Here is a 15,866-nt window from a genome sequence, read left to right on the forward strand (position 1 = left end):
TGAATACATTGAAATTAATATCTTAAAGATGCACTCTTGATACATTACTTACTTTAAGTATTGTTGATTTTTATATTAATGCTATCATGTTACATGAAGCAAAACATAACCCTAAGCAACCTTAACCGAAACTTGGCCCTAAACCTAATCTTAACCTCAACCAAAAACCTTTTCCTAATCTTACCCTCAACCCAAAACCTGATCCTAACCCTAACCTGAACTCCAACCCAAAACCTAATCCTAACCTTAACCCCAACCCAAAATGTAATCCTAATCCTCACCCAGGTCTTAAACAGAACCCTAAACTTAACCCAAAAAGTGATCCTAACCCTCACCCTGCCACTAATCCTAACCCTAACCTCAATCCAAAACCTGATCCTAATCCTCACCCTGCCACTAATCCTAACCCTAACCTCAATCCAAAACCTGATCCTAATCCTCACCCTGCCACTAATCCTAACCCTAACCTCATCCCAAAACCTGATCTTAACCCTCACCCTGGTCCTAATCCTAATCCTAACCTCAACCCAAAACCTGATCCTAATCCTCACCCTGCCCCTAATCCTAACCTTAATCTCAACCCAAAACCTGATCCTAATCCTCACACTGCCCCTAATCTTAACCTTAATCTCAACTCAAAACCTGATCCTAATCCACACCCTGCCTCTAATCCTAACCTTAATCTCAACTCAAAACCTGATCCTAACCCTCACCCTGGCCCTAATCCTAACCCTAACCTCAATCCAAAACCTGATCCTAATCCACACCCTGCCCCTATTCCTAACCTTAATCTCAAATCAAAACCTGATCCTAATCCACACCCTGCCCCTAATCCTAACCTTAATCTCAAATCAAAACCTGATCCTAATCCACACCCTGCCCCTAATCCTAACCTTAATCTCAACTCAAAACCTGATCCTAATCCTCACACTGCCCCTAATCTTAACCTTAATCTCAACTCAAAACCTGATCCTAATCCTTACCCTGGCCCTAATCCTAACCTTAATCTCAACTCAAAACCTGATCCTAATCCTTACCCTGGCCCTAATCCTAATACCATCCTCAACCAAAACCTAATCCAGTGAAGCTCCAGTTGAATGGTGTGAGCAGCATGTCTGTAACTGCTTGTTGAGGATGTTGAGACGGTCTGTACTGAACCTGTTCAGCAACCTCATCTCCTCATCTGCAGACATCAACTTCGACACTCAATATACAGTGGCACATCTAAATTCAGCTGAGTATAAACTCATTTTATATACAGTTAATCAAACGTTTCTTGATTATAGATCTTCACTACTATTCTTATCAAAATGTGTTCATATCTCTGAGTTTGAAGTGAAATGCAGTGTAGTTTAGACCTTATAATTCAAAATCCAAAGATGATGTGCAAAACAGAGGAGTCCATGTCCTGTGCTGTATAAGACGGTCTGTGCAGATAAACACATCATACTGTTGGCCAGTCTATTGCACTGCATTATCTAACCAGTGGTCCAGATAAAGATAGTTAGATAATATGTTGTGTTGCAGATGTTATTAGCAGACAGTGAATCATTTCAACACATATCTTTATTACTCTCACAAAAGTAAGCTTTTTTATATATTTTTCTGCTCACAAACCATACACACAACCTTCATGATACATTTAACAGTGTTACATTCTCTTCATTACTCCAAGTAGTCATTTTCTGATTGTCCCTCAGCCAGGGGGACACAAGAACTATGAACTGAGCACAAAAGTGTTTCATACGCACATGCAGGATTGCTTGCAATGTAAGAAGAATGTCGGCTTGTTGCTAACACAGTCGCACACTTCTGTGAATGCATTACATCCTTTTCCATTTGCGTCCATCAAAACAATTTCACAACATATATTCTGCCTGAACACAGCCACCTGCATCGTGTATATACAGTATTTTACAGATGATCACATTTCTGTCCCACTCGCATACATATATATGTACTGTAGACAAACATAAGCGCACACACCGACATACACAGTAGCCTACAGTGACATTACAACGTGTCCGCAACTGAAAACGAAAAAGTTAACATAATTTCTTTTAAATGCAGCTAATTTCTCATTAGGACAAAAAGTAAGGTTGTCTTCTAGAATAATATTTCTACAATGAGCTATTTTTAATGATAAACCTCTAGTTCAGGCTGCATAGCTCTGCTGAAACTGAGACAGCAGGAAGTCACTTTGGTTCATTGGAGGCCTAATCAAAAAAGCTACAGGACACCTTGTATTACGATCTGTTGCCTACAGTTTTTACAATAAATGATTTAGAATTGTCTCAAAGAAGTGTTCATCAAAATAGATTAATATCTTTACTGAAATCTCAAAACACAGCTGTTAATTAATATCAACAGTAACAACAACATGGCACATACACCAACATCTAGCCACCGAATAGGGCACAGGAGACTCCAAGTCCGTAGTTTTATATTAACAAGGTAGCAGAACAAAGAAAGTAATGGGAGTAAAGACAAAAAAAGAATAATCATATCTAGTAAAGCAAATAAATCAGGCTATGAATAGCATATCAAATGAATCATCGCCTATAGGCTACAGTAAAGGCTTATATCCACAAACTAGCAGGAAAAACAAGCATGGTCATAATCAATGACATTACAATAACTAGTAAAACAAAAAGAGAAAAATAGGCCATAAAAACTGTTTTTTAAAAACCTAACACATCAAATGAATCATCGCCTAATGACTTGTTTTCTTTCGTAAAGGTCTAAGATAAACCTCTGAAGTTGCACGGCATTCTATAGCTGCCATCACGCCCTTATTAGGAACTCTGGATTCTAAGATTTTTCTGCACAAGAAAAACAAGAGCTGTTTTTAAACAGCATTGTCCCAAATCCATGTCACCCCCAGAGTGTCACTAAATCCTGTGAATTACGAGGTCGTTCAGCTGTTGAAATATGAAGAAAGCTACGTATGTGCTATGTGCAAGCTAACACTCCTGCACATTATACTAACGTCACATGAAAGTAAGCCTACTGTTAAACTTCAACACTGATCTATAACACTGTTAGCTATTCATACTGTAGACTACTATTTACCACATTTGACAAAGCTTTCTGCCAGCGTCATGATGTCAATTCCTTGTGCAGCACTGTTTGCTTGCATGTAGCAACATTCACATCGCTGCACTTTCACAACTTCATAATTTGGAAAATCCACGGACATTCAGAGAAAAAATGTTCATATGACCAAACATACTGGCTATGCAACATTTCTGTTTTACAACAGGACAAAAACAGCAGCGATTCAATTTTCTCATAAAGAAAACCAGCTTAGACTTTGAGTTCCTAATATGGTTATGATGCTGACTACACAATGACAAAACTAATAACAAGGTCTGTACTTACATGCTTTACCTTATAGTAGCACGTAGCAAACTACAGGAGTAATGGCTATAACAAACTTAACAAACTGCTGGTAAACTCCCTGAACTTAGGCTTGTTAGAGTCACCACATGTTTCTTCTGCCAACTGGAGGGCCCATCTGTTTGAGGCGGTCTTTCTAAACCTTCCAGTCCCCAAAATCGGCCATCGTTCTCCTTCCTGTCAACAATGCCAACATGGGCCTGTGGCCACGGTTTGCTAAAATGAGGGCAATTTCATTCAAGCACAGTGCTGTGTCCCTAAACGCTCCATGCAATTTGATGAAATGTGAGAAGACACTGGGTGATAACATTTACAACATCTACTGCACTTCAGGTTAACGAGGGCTGCGTCTCCTGCCCATAGGTGAGAACGGTCTTACAAAGGAGAGGCACGGTTTCAAAAGGCCATCGGTACTTCCAGACAAAGCATAAAGCACACATGGGTACGTCTGGAAAAAATGTGGTGAATGGCTCATTTTACAACTTGACATTATACACACACAAAGTATGGAATAATTAACAAGTTTGTTAATAATGCAATGTTAATAACAAGCCACGAATGTTGGAATTAAGCGATCTGTGTTAAAGGTCCTGCATCCAATATGCAAGTAAATTATAAATTCAGTCTTTTCAGTGGCTGCTTTTGGTGATACTGGCATTTGATATGTACATGCACAATCTCACAGCTGGAACTATGGTATGAAAATATCTGGGGTCATTTAATTGAATGTTCCAACACCAAATTATCCAATGTAAATGGTACAACATGACAGACATGATTTTGATTTTGGGGTGAGACGATATCACAAAATCATCAGTTACACTTTCTAAAGACTAGGCTTAAAGGGATAGTCGAATGTATTTCATGAAAGACTTGAAAATGATTTTAGTGGGTTTTATGTGAAATGTTTCTGTTGAGTTTCTGATGAGATATTTTATTTTATACATGTTTTTTATTTGATATTTTTCTTTATTAGGACATAACATGAGATGGTAATAACAGCACAACTGTTGGAGAATTTAGCCTAACTGCATTAGCAATTAATTAGTTTCTAAAAGCAACTATTTATTCCCTCTGGGCCTCATGGGAGGTCATTTTTACGCTGTGCTTTACTTTAGATGAATAATTCACAAAAAAACACCAACATATCATCTTTTCATCTTAAAACCCCTTAACCCTGGGAAAAATAAAGCTTTTTATGACGATCCCTTTAATGATTAAAGCTTTAGGACAATTTATGGTCAAGCAGTCATATACTGACTTAATAAATATTTCATTGTACAGGTGATGTACAAGCAAACAAAATAACTTGTTAGTAAAGAGAGCTGCTGACTGTGACTGTGATTTACTCTCGCTTGGCCTATCTGGGCTGTATGAAGCTGTATAGGACAGCTGGGCTACAGCTGTGCCGCTCTCACAGTCTTTCTGATCATCCTCTTCCTCTACAGGCTTCCAGCAGGTTCAGCCTGCTCATTAAGAGTTTGTTTTTCTAGCTTCTTAATAAGGGGGACATTAATATTTACGCTCGACTCAATGCCAGAGCTCTGCTACAGCCCATCAGCATAATGTATATGACTTTTAGCCAGGCTCTTTTTACCACTACGGAGCCAGGGAGAGGGGTGCAAGACTGTTACACAGCTGCAGGATGTTAGGAAATAGTTTCACAAGAAGGAAAACAGCCCTCCTTGGCTTTCCCATGTTCAGAAACATTAATGTTTCTCACCTTTAACTGCCTACACATCAACACACAAATTAGGTTTAAATGCATTACTCACTGACTGATAAGCTCTTCAGCTCTAACAGCTTTTGTCTTTTAGTCATGACATATAGCTACTGCTATAATGTTCTTTGTGGTAATCATGTTGCTCATTCATGATTCCATCTCACTTAGCTCTGTAAATGAAAAAGGATGACTCGAACAGTGTGTAAAATGGTAGACTGAAGAAACACGGACTGACTGAAGTCATTAGCTTCAGGGCTGTCTGGTAGGGGCTACATTAGGACGTTGGACCTTGTGTCGGGTAGCCGAAGTCCAACCAGACCTCCACCCACCAGTACAGAGGAGGCCAGCAGGATGGGAATGGCTTTGGTGATACTGACCAGGGAGCCAAAAATCAGGTTGCCCAGCACTGCTGCAAACTTACACAAGGCATTACAGAATCCAAAGCCAGTCCCTCTGAAAGAGAAAGAGAGAGCGAGAGCAAGAGAGAGAGCGAGAGAGAGAGAGAGAGAAAGAGAGAGAAAGTTGGTATTTGTGTTACATTTATAGAGATAAAAGGGGTATAATTATCGGACCTCAGTACAACATATTTTGATCATGATTCTTTAAGAAACGATTCAAATCTCACATTATGATTTGATTCACTTATTTTGTTACAAACAGGAATTACTAAATATAAATGCACATATATGACTGGATTTACCATTTACACTCAAATACTTTTAAAAAGTGTTTATGTCTCATAATTAACCATCATTTTAAATATGTTTTTGAATGCAATTCAAAATACATCCAGTGGCAGCCATGTAACAATAGCTAGTATGCTCATGCACTCTATATTCCTATAGAAGCCACGACTGTAGCTCTCTCATTCAAATGCAGCTTATATGAGCTACATAAATGCTAAAGGTGTAATTAATTAGAGTTCTAATTTTATCTCCATAATGACTTTAGTTTTAGGTTTTTTTTTATTATTCACTTTTGATAAGTCCCGGTGGCACAGCGGTAACTCCGGCTCTGGGTCACCTCAATGTGGTTGCTGTAGTGTAGTGGATAACATCTCTGCCTTCTATGCTGTAGACTGGGTTCGATCCCCACCAGGGTAAGCACTACACTATACCAGTATCCATCCATTTGGAGAAGAGTATCTGCCAAGATGCCATAAATGTTAATTTATTTGTCTATTTTGCCCTTTTTCTCATTAGAAGGAACAGAGAAGGCGACACACAGTTACAATTCAGTCATACCTGAGCTTCAGAGATTGGACTTAAACTGAGAGGACATGTTGCAAGGAAACAGTGCCAGTGAAACTGTAATCGCTTCCACCTTACAAAATACAGCTTTCAAATGGCAGCCTATAAAGGATAGCTGGCTTCAGCCTGCACCAGACTCCTCTGCCTGGAATCATCCATGATGGCAGAAGCAACAGTATCCCCCTCTCCCTCACCCACTGCCAGAACTCACCACAACAAACAGTGTGAAGTTCTGAGGTCCTCAGGTTTAGCGTCGCCCTCACCAAAGAACAGTGGTACTAATGTTACTATACTTGCGTCTTTGAGCTGATTAATGCCATGTTTCATGCTCTTTTAGATTCAACAGCCACATGGACAGTAGTGAAATTTGTTACACTCTGAGGCGAGGTGACATAAATCCCTAGCATGAATTTATGATATATGCAACTAAACTAGCTATCATTGGTTTCCAAATATTAACAAGAACTGTTTTATGCATTAAATTTATTGCAACTTTTGTGGCTTAAAATAATGCTTCCACATACTAAATAAAGAACCAACCACCAGCATTATGAACAACTCCAAATTATTTGGGCCAGCCCTAATTTACAGAGCACATATGACATACATATAATAAATACAGTATATAATGCTGCGTATGATATTCTTACATTTGAAAACTGACAGAGAAATACAGTTCTTGATTTTTCAGGTTTTAACATTCTAATATTCCAAAACGGTTAAACTGCTGGATGGATCATATTGAATCAAGGTTCTTTTCATCCCTGATTCAACACCATTTGTGTTTGAAGTTAGTGTTAGAGTTCCACATGAAAGTGTGAGCCAAAGCATTTCCATATGGTTGTGTGTGTATGTTCTGGATACAAACCTCCTGTCTGTAGGATAAAGCTCTACTGTGACCACATCCAGTGAGTTCCAGGCAGAGATACTTAGGCCATTATAAAGGCACAGCATCCCAATCATCATGGCTTCACTGGTGCCGAACCACAGGAAGAAACAGCTGATTCCAGACAGGACCATAGAGAACCCTGACAACACACAAGACATAGTTCACAAACAGCCAGAAATTCTGCTTGATTAAGTCTTTGAGGAAATCATGTTGCTGTTTTTACAAAGTCAATTCTGTTGACAATTTTGAGCCTGAATCTCTTCATACTGTAACGCGGAGCTATGAGGCGGACGCATGTGCGGAGGTAAGCGACTTTTATTAAGGGCAAATCCAGGGTCGTGGTCAAAACGGTCCAGGGTCAAATAGCCAATACGGACAGATCGGGGGACAGACATGACATAAACCAGAATCAAACAACAAACAGAGGCCGAGACATCAAACGAAGACAGGCAAGAGGCAAACACAGGGCTTAAATACACAGGGATAACGAGGGTCAGGTGAAAACAATCAGGGGAGGAGTCACCAAACAAGGGGCAGGACTTAAACCAAAACGCACATGGACTGGACTGGGAGTGGCCAATCGTGACAGTACCCCCCCCCCCAGCACACGGGACAGGCACAGAAGCCAGAGCAGGAGAACTCAGAACAGGAACCAGGGGCACAGCAGAGGCAGAAACCGGCACAGAGGCAGGAACAGACGAAACAGACAAACAAGGACAAAACACGGAGGGAGGACGAGGAGACACAACACAAAACGACGCCGAACGAGAGACGACCGGAGAAACAGGACGAGGAAAACAAGAACGAATGACAGACCACGCAAAAGACAGGGGAACAGGCACCAAGACCAACACAGGCACAGAAACAGGCACACAGACAGAAACTGGAACATAAACAAAAGGAGACACAGGACCAGGAACCACAACAGGAACAGGAACAGACACAGACACAACAGCAGGGAACAGGACAAAACCAGGGACCAAACAGGGCGGAACTTAAACCAAAACAAAACGCACATGGACCGGACTGGGAGGGGCCAATCGTGACACATACATTTGTTTAGTGAGAGCCAATGGACATTTACTACATTTGTTTGAAGCTTCTGTTGACCATTACAACTTCAATGGTAACAAATACATGACAAATACATGAAATGAATACAAAAGAGAATATACATTTTACCTAGCATAGATAAGCGTCCTATTTTATCCATGAGGAGGGCAGACACTATATTCCCTGGTAGGACAGCCAATGTTCCCAAGAAGTTGACGAAGTAAACCCAGTAGGCGCTGTAGTCATCATCGAATGTCATCTGACAGCCCGTTTTGTTGTGATGGAATGAGCAGTTTGTGACTTTTGTGTTAATAAGTTTGGAGTCATCAATGTCTGTGTGTAAAAAGCAATGACAGCAATACTGATTGAAATTAAAATCATTATAAACGCAGACATCTAATTTTAGCTATAGACTCCTTGTGCTATACATGACAACTGCAAAAAAATTAAAATTATTAAATTATTTTAAATTAAATTATTTTTTTCTTTAAATTATTTAAAATTTTAAATTATAAGTTTAGCACAATAATGACTACTAAGGCCCAGTGCTTTAACCGCTCTTTCGGGCTCAATGTTAACATTCTTGCAAATTAACAGTTTCGAACATTGTATCTGCTATAAAAAAGTAGAGCTTATAAGAACATGCAGTTAATTTACCTGTGTTGTAGAAGAATGCATCAATAAAAGTGCAGTTTCGGAAGAAACATCCCACCGAGGTCACGTCTTCAAAGTAGCAGTTTTGGAAAGTGGTGTTGATGAATGTAACCGACTTGAACTTCATATTTACAAATCTGTGAAGGTAATGAAAAAAGAAGAGAAGAGAGAACATTTATATGAAGTCTGTTTTAACAATAACACAAAAAGCCATCATGTCAGGGGTGATCGATAAGGCAAAAATATAACATCACAAAACCTCACAAAACCTCACATTTGATGAACTAGAACAGACACCAAAAGAACCAGCAGTGTCAGAGTAAAAAAAAAAAAAATTCAAAAACTAGGACTACTGTCATTTTCATTCAAAGTTTCACAACCACATGTACGGTAAATCCAACTTAACAGGTCTAATTATGCTCTTTTTGTAATGAAACACGCAGTTAGTCAGTCTTTTTCAAGTACAGACAATATCCTCAAAAAAGTGTACTGTGAAGGAATGCATCACGGTAAAGATAAGATATTGTCATATTCCAGAACATCTAATGCATGCCTTTTCAGGAATACCTGTCATTGATGAACACACCATTTGTGTGTATCTGGTTCTCTAATGTGAAGTTGAATGTGAAGTCCTCAGTTAACTCATTATTGTGCAACTGCACTTTAGAAGCGTACTCATCAGCCTGGAGGTGCTTGATGACATCAGGGAACCACACAGACAAGCCATAGTACCTGCAGGATTAAAGTAGCATCTATCTTAAAGCCTGAATTTTGTCCAACAGTTTGCCGCACAGTGTCAGAAACCACACAAACAACTCTGTATAAGTTTATTTAACTACTCAACACAGTTCACGGAAAGTGTGCTACGATTGAAGCATGCAGTTTGTATGATGCTAACTGGTGGGGGAGGATCGGTCTTTTTCATTAGCTACATTAGCCTTGTATCTCTAGTGCAAAACTAAAGCAGCAAACCTCAGATACCATCGATGATCAATTTAATTTAATACCTGGCCCACACTACAGGACAACCGGGCCAAATTTGAGGCTTACAAACATAAAAAGTGTCCTGAGTTCAGGCCATTATTAAGCCATTATTTCCTCAGACTTTCTTTAAACTGTTTGCCAACGTAACAAAAGGAGTTAAGCAAATAAATGATATTTTCTTTTACTTTTACAATGCAAAATGTACACAAAACTAGCATAGTAATCTGTGCCTTGCTATCGCCTGCCATGTTTGTTTTAATCTAAAGTCACTTTTCTTTATAAGAAATTCTGATATTCAGATAGAATATTTGGTCATAAAAATGATTACATTTTCAACATTCATTTGAATTTTACAAAATCCTGTAGTGTGGTCCATTCATAATTGGAAAATTGAGTAAGCTTTTTTCACTGAAATATCGATTTACCTTTCTTCATGATTACATCAGACATCAAAAGGCTTACCCAAATGACAGTGTGAACCACACAATGGCCAGCTTTACAGTGTTGTCCTTCACTGGATAAATGAAACACTTCATAAGGGTCAACCAGATCTAAGAGAAAAAAAAAACAGTGATTGATAAATATGGTATGAGCTAGTGTCAGGTTTTAATTAAAAAACCTTTTAGAGTTCTCCTTTCTTCAAGGCAAAAAATCTCACGCCATAAAGTTCAGTCTTCACTCGGAAAATAACTTTGGACACAGCATTACTGGACTCAGTGTGCATCTCCACAAACTCGTCAATCTGTTTTGGAATCTTGATCCTGTTTACCTGTGAGCAGACAAAATAGAGTAAATATCAAATCATCAGCTTTTTCAGTTTCCTTATTTATACTTGGGGTGGAAAGAATACTAAAAATCCCTAATGAAGTAAAAATACTGTTATTGTAGTAATAATTTAGTTGAGTACAAGTAAAAGTATTTGTACAGGAAAACACTTAAGCAAGAGTACATAAGTAGTTTATTTGAAAACTACTTGAGTAATCAAGTTACTTTTTTCTCTTTTGCCACAATCACAATCTGAAAATATTTCTGAGAAAATATGAGAAAAATGTTTTTTAGATGCTGAGACTGAACACAGTATTCTCTACTAGCACGTTTACACATTTCCTGTGAACTGTGTAAGGAACAAGGTTTACATTAAACATAAAACACATGCAATTCATGTTTTGATAATAATACAAGGCTTCCTCTGTTTCTTAAAAAGGCTATATGAAAATATGTGTATGTATTGTATATAATAAACTTTACTTTCACAGCCTTCAAACTGAATCAACAATGGCAATTTATCCAACTTTGATTTTCTTTACAGTGACATATTCCTCAGATAACCATATTTATTTCATGCAGAATCAGAAATTAATGTTCCTTTACTTGACAGCTAAACAGCTTCTCATCACACAGTTAAAGACAAACACAAAGGCAGAGAGACAGAGAAATGTCAGGCTGCGTTCTGTGATGAACTGACTGACAAAGTCTTTGATGATATAGTCCAATTAGTATAATGGAATTGATGAGTAAATGTATTTTTGCAACTGCGTTTTTAAGTGAGAGTTTATGGGGAATCTCTATTAGACTAGTTAGATTAGATTAGTTTCATAGACTTATATGGCCATTTACCTCCAAAACAGCCACAAAACCATGTATGGCTGAACAAAAGGCTATGGGCTGACTAAAGTAGCTAGCTGACAGATACTTGCAAAAAATATACACAAAATATTCTCAGTTTAATAAATAGTCAGTGTATTCTGAAGCAGTAATGTAAGAATAAAATAGTAAACACATTATCTGTTTAGCCTGGATTAGCGTTCTCCTCTCTCTTTCTCAAATAAAATGGGCATCTCTGTACCTGACTGTAGTGTGGTTCCGGCTAGGAGCTGCTCTGAACTGAATATTGTAAATTTAACAAGACTTTTTATTCAGACACAAAATTATCCCTCTTAAGGCCAAAAATAAGAAAGGAAAAAATGACCACTGGAGTCCCACAGAGCATTCAGAGCACACTGTGGGGATAAACTGCTTAGTTTAGCATGGTGAGGGTGATGGACTTAATTTATTACAGTGACGATGATGACAGACTCACAGTGAAGACTTTTTCGGGTTGTCCGCGCGCTCGCATGTTGGTGTCGTGAATCTGCTTGAGGATCATCCAGGCCTCATCGTGCTTCCCCACCTGAGTGAAGAGAGGGAAAATCCAGGGGGATTAACAGGATTGGATGACAGCTTCCCCCCTCCCTCGCCTCAGAGCCAGCAAAGGGAGTCACGACGCACATGAGTTATTAGCTTCAAAAGGAGTCAATCTTATTTGTAAGGAGATTTTGTTAACAGTTGTTCAAAAAAAGTCTAAATGATCCACTGAATTTAATCACAATACAGCAAATACATGTTAATATATACACTCAAAAACAAGTATTATGTCACCATAATCAAAAGCCATGAGCTTGATGTCAATGTCTTCAAGCAACTGCAAATAATTAAGCCTTTAAATGTTAGAGAGCAGGGTGTAAAATGTATCAGTGCACTGTGAAGCATTAATGAAATTGCAAACAGTAGCATGTATCACAAAGTATACACATGCATGCTTACCAAGCAAATATAAACATTCTTACCTCCAAGTAGAATCTGGGACTTTCAGGCATGAAGGTGAGGGCCACCACAGAGCAGATACACGGCAGAGCACATACCACCACAAACACCCTCCAGCTGTGGAACTGATATGCTGAACCCATACTGAAACTCCAGCCTGAAGACACAAAATAAAGCCTATATAAAATCACATATATGTAGTAAAAGGAATCACCTACAACACAGATATGGTAAACAACCAACAAAAGTTGTTAGGGATCAGCAGATATGATTGTCCAAATGCTGACTGTCTTAGCTAGCTAGCATTCAGATTCAGGCCTGAGTGCTCGATACTGAGAAAAGATTTTATACATGACTTTTGAACATCAAGCTTTTCAAAAATGTTTATATCTTGCTACTTTTCTTTGCAAAAACAAAAGAAAAACTTAGGAATAATATCATACCTAATGTATTTTATACATTTGTGATGTCACTTCTAATTTAAACCACCTCCGGAGCCAAATATTTTACATTTGCGCTTTTAAGCATAGTTCATAAATGAAAACAGACAAATCGGACCAAACCTTCTCTTCATACTTCTCTTCAACTTTCTCTCTCATACTTAAATTAGCATGAAACTGAGTGCCGTTAAACATATCCAAAATATTAGTTTTGGAAACATATCCAAAATATCTATGCAGGTTTTTTATTTTTATTTTATTAATTGAAATGCAACAGTGACACCATGTTGTTCAAAATGAGTCATGTTGGCTTCAAACATTTGATGGGCAGTTTAGATTGACTGGGAACTGCTGATTTCCAAGAGACTGTATTGTCATGTCTAGTGATGTTTGTACTGGAATGAGTAACAGAACCTGTTACTATGGAACATGAAAGAAATCCAGTCCATGCATAAAGGTACAGAAGTATCCTGACTCCTTTCTCTTGTCTCATGATGATGAGTAGGTCACTGTGCTGGATAAATGTCCAACATGATTTCACGCTTATTTGCATCTTTCACGCTAAAGAACCCCAGCTGCTTCTTTAAGTAAGATGTTATTAAAAGCATAGCTTAATTAATACTCTCCACTCTGTTCCTGCATATGGATGCAAAGAGGGGATACACGACAGGAGGCAGCAGGAGGTAAACAGGGACAGGTTAATAGGATGTGTTTTTGAATTAGAGGGGCACCATTTTTCTTGCTACCACTGATTTCATTAGCTCCACAGAGAGTTCCTCATTAATCTTCAGAATCCTATATGCCAACATATGCTCACATGAGTCAAACTGAGCCGGAGTCTGATGCTGAAATATATGTAAAATCCATTTTCATAATGAAATGTGTGGATATTAATATAGAATCACACATAAATATGTCTGGAGGCAGAGTAAGGCTCCACCTCAAAGTCAACTATATTTATTATAAAAAAATTGGAGATGTAGATTTGTTGTTGTTCATGCATTAACTTTTTTAATAGTTGTACGAATTTCATTTGTGTGTTAATTTTACCAGATTTTTAAAACACTCCATAGAAATGGGGACAGCATAGCTCCTGTCATTTCATAAGAAGAATCACAGACAGACCCACGAAAGTGATAGCATGGCACAATGCACACCAGGCAGAAGTGGAGACAGTATTTTACAGCAGCACCACAATGATATTCAGATGCAACGAAAGAACCTCAGTTCCAACACTGTTTTTGCTCCCACTGATAATGGCTAACTGTGTCTAGTTAGCAGCTACCCAGTGCCTAAAGGGAGTCCAGTAAATGTAACGTTAGGCTGCATGTTGGAAAACAGGATGTTTTGTGGAATCGAGGAACATTTCAGTTAAGTACAGGGTAGTAAAATGAATGCAATCCTAAGGGAGCAGTAATTAAATAGTAAGGCTCCAGACTATCGACAATCGTTCCAGGGAGGATAAAATAGTGCACAGGCCAATATTAAATCTGTTTTAGGCAGATGAAGCCTGCATTAATACATACAATCAAAAACATAGTTAGAAAATAGTGAATGTGCTGGTCATTCATGCCAGCCATAAACAGTAATATTTAGTAAAAACATTTATAGCTGTTGCTTTTACCATTGCAATTATTATTATGATTTTTTTATTATTATTAATAATATAAAAGGTTTTGAAGGGCAGTATTACTATTAAGATTGTTATATTTATCATTGTCTTATGTGTATTCTATACACATAGCATAAAAAACATAGTGGTACTTTCTTTGTTCTTTGAAAAGGGAGAGACCAAAAAAAAATCCAGAATGTTAATCATATACAAAAGTCCAGATGACTGTGGAATCCACTAGATGCTGGATGTATCTATTGTAGGATACTCCTAACATGAGGGCATGACACTTGCTCAAATCTCTGTGATTCACCAACATTTACCAACAGGGGGCACAATGTGCTCAAGTCACCCAATAACTGAGCAAAGTGTCAGAATCCAACAAACTCAAATACTTCAGTACGGTCTACTACACCTTATAAAACTAGCCACACGACCAGAAAAGTACATTTGGGCCCATGTAATAATCCCCATTTGAAGCAGAGAGCTACACTAAAATTTCATGATTAGAAATGTAATGTGCCAGTGAAATGGTCAGACTCTACACAGGGTCCTACTCTTATCATTCGGTAATCTCGATTGGAAATTACTGAAAGTCCTTTTCGAGCATACTGTGCTGCAAAGCAGAACAGGAAATGGCAACATTTAAGAGTGAATTATCTATAAATGTGGCCTTAAAGGAAACATCTGCACTCTAGCAGAATGAGCTCATCCTAGCTACTACTACTGAGGCAATCATACAGCAAAATATCTGCTGTGGCAAACCATATCATGTTAAGCCCTATCTTAGCTGATTTCACTTGACCAAAAGTTCTGTTAATGTAATTTGTTAACAGGATTTGACTGGCTGAGATAAGAACCTGTGTAATTTTCCCAAATTTCCCCAGATAAAGCAGAATTAAACAAAGATGAAAGCGTGCATGTCTTGACCTCTTTTCCTTACGTTTGATAACTTGACTGTATCCTGCAGATATGGCCTTGATCAGAATTAGCCTAGTCTCACTATACTGTAGAGATCCAACATCACAAATTAACATTTGCTTTAATGTTACAATGTCAAGTACAATACCTTGCATTTCCAAATTAATTTCCTTTATTCATTTTCTGTGAATCCTTTTTTGTTTCTGTGACGTTTTATGTGTCCTCCCAACACAGATTCTTCCTACAGGCACAAGCTAAAAATTATATTTATATTTTTTGGAAGAATTATCACAAGACTAATCCAATGATGTGTAGGAGGAGAGGGGGAGGCTTCTGGAGGTGGGGGGCGGTGGGGGGG

The 15,866-nt window shown here is 38.3% G+C and overlaps 1 protein-coding gene across 2 annotated transcripts in view; it reads right to left on the reverse strand.

The window, feature by feature from the left end:
• Window positions 1–1,548: 1,548 nt before the first annotated feature.
• sv2ca (synaptic vesicle glycoprotein 2Ca) overlaps window positions 1,549–15,866 on the reverse strand; it is a 42,223-nt gene continuing 27,905 nt past the window's right edge. For both annotated transcript variants that reach the window (XM_017695561.2, XM_017695562.2), the window contains exons 5-13: window positions 12,559–12,692; window positions 12,033–12,122; window positions 10,611–10,721; window positions 10,415–10,503; window positions 9,536–9,700; window positions 8,972–9,105; window positions 8,444–8,647; window positions 7,241–7,400; window positions 1,549–5,575 (exon numbers count right to left, since the gene is read on the reverse strand). In XM_017695561.2, the coding sequence (XP_017551050.1) occupies window positions 5,392–5,575; window positions 7,241–7,400; window positions 8,444–8,647; window positions 8,972–9,105; window positions 9,536–9,700; window positions 10,415–10,503; window positions 10,611–10,721; window positions 12,033–12,122; window positions 12,559–12,692 (1,271 nt within the window). In that variant the 3' untranslated portion in view covers window positions 1,549–5,391. The remainder of the gene's footprint in view (window positions 5,576–7,240; window positions 7,401–8,443; window positions 8,648–8,971; window positions 9,106–9,535; window positions 9,701–10,414; window positions 10,504–10,610; window positions 10,722–12,032; window positions 12,123–12,558; window positions 12,693–15,866) is intronic.

Source organism: Pygocentrus nattereri, chromosome 20, assembly GCF_015220715.1.
Source record: "Pygocentrus nattereri isolate fPygNat1 chromosome 20, fPygNat1.pri, whole genome shotgun sequence".
Classification (NCBI taxonomy): domain Eukaryota; kingdom Metazoa; phylum Chordata; class Actinopteri; order Characiformes; family Serrasalmidae; genus Pygocentrus; species Pygocentrus nattereri.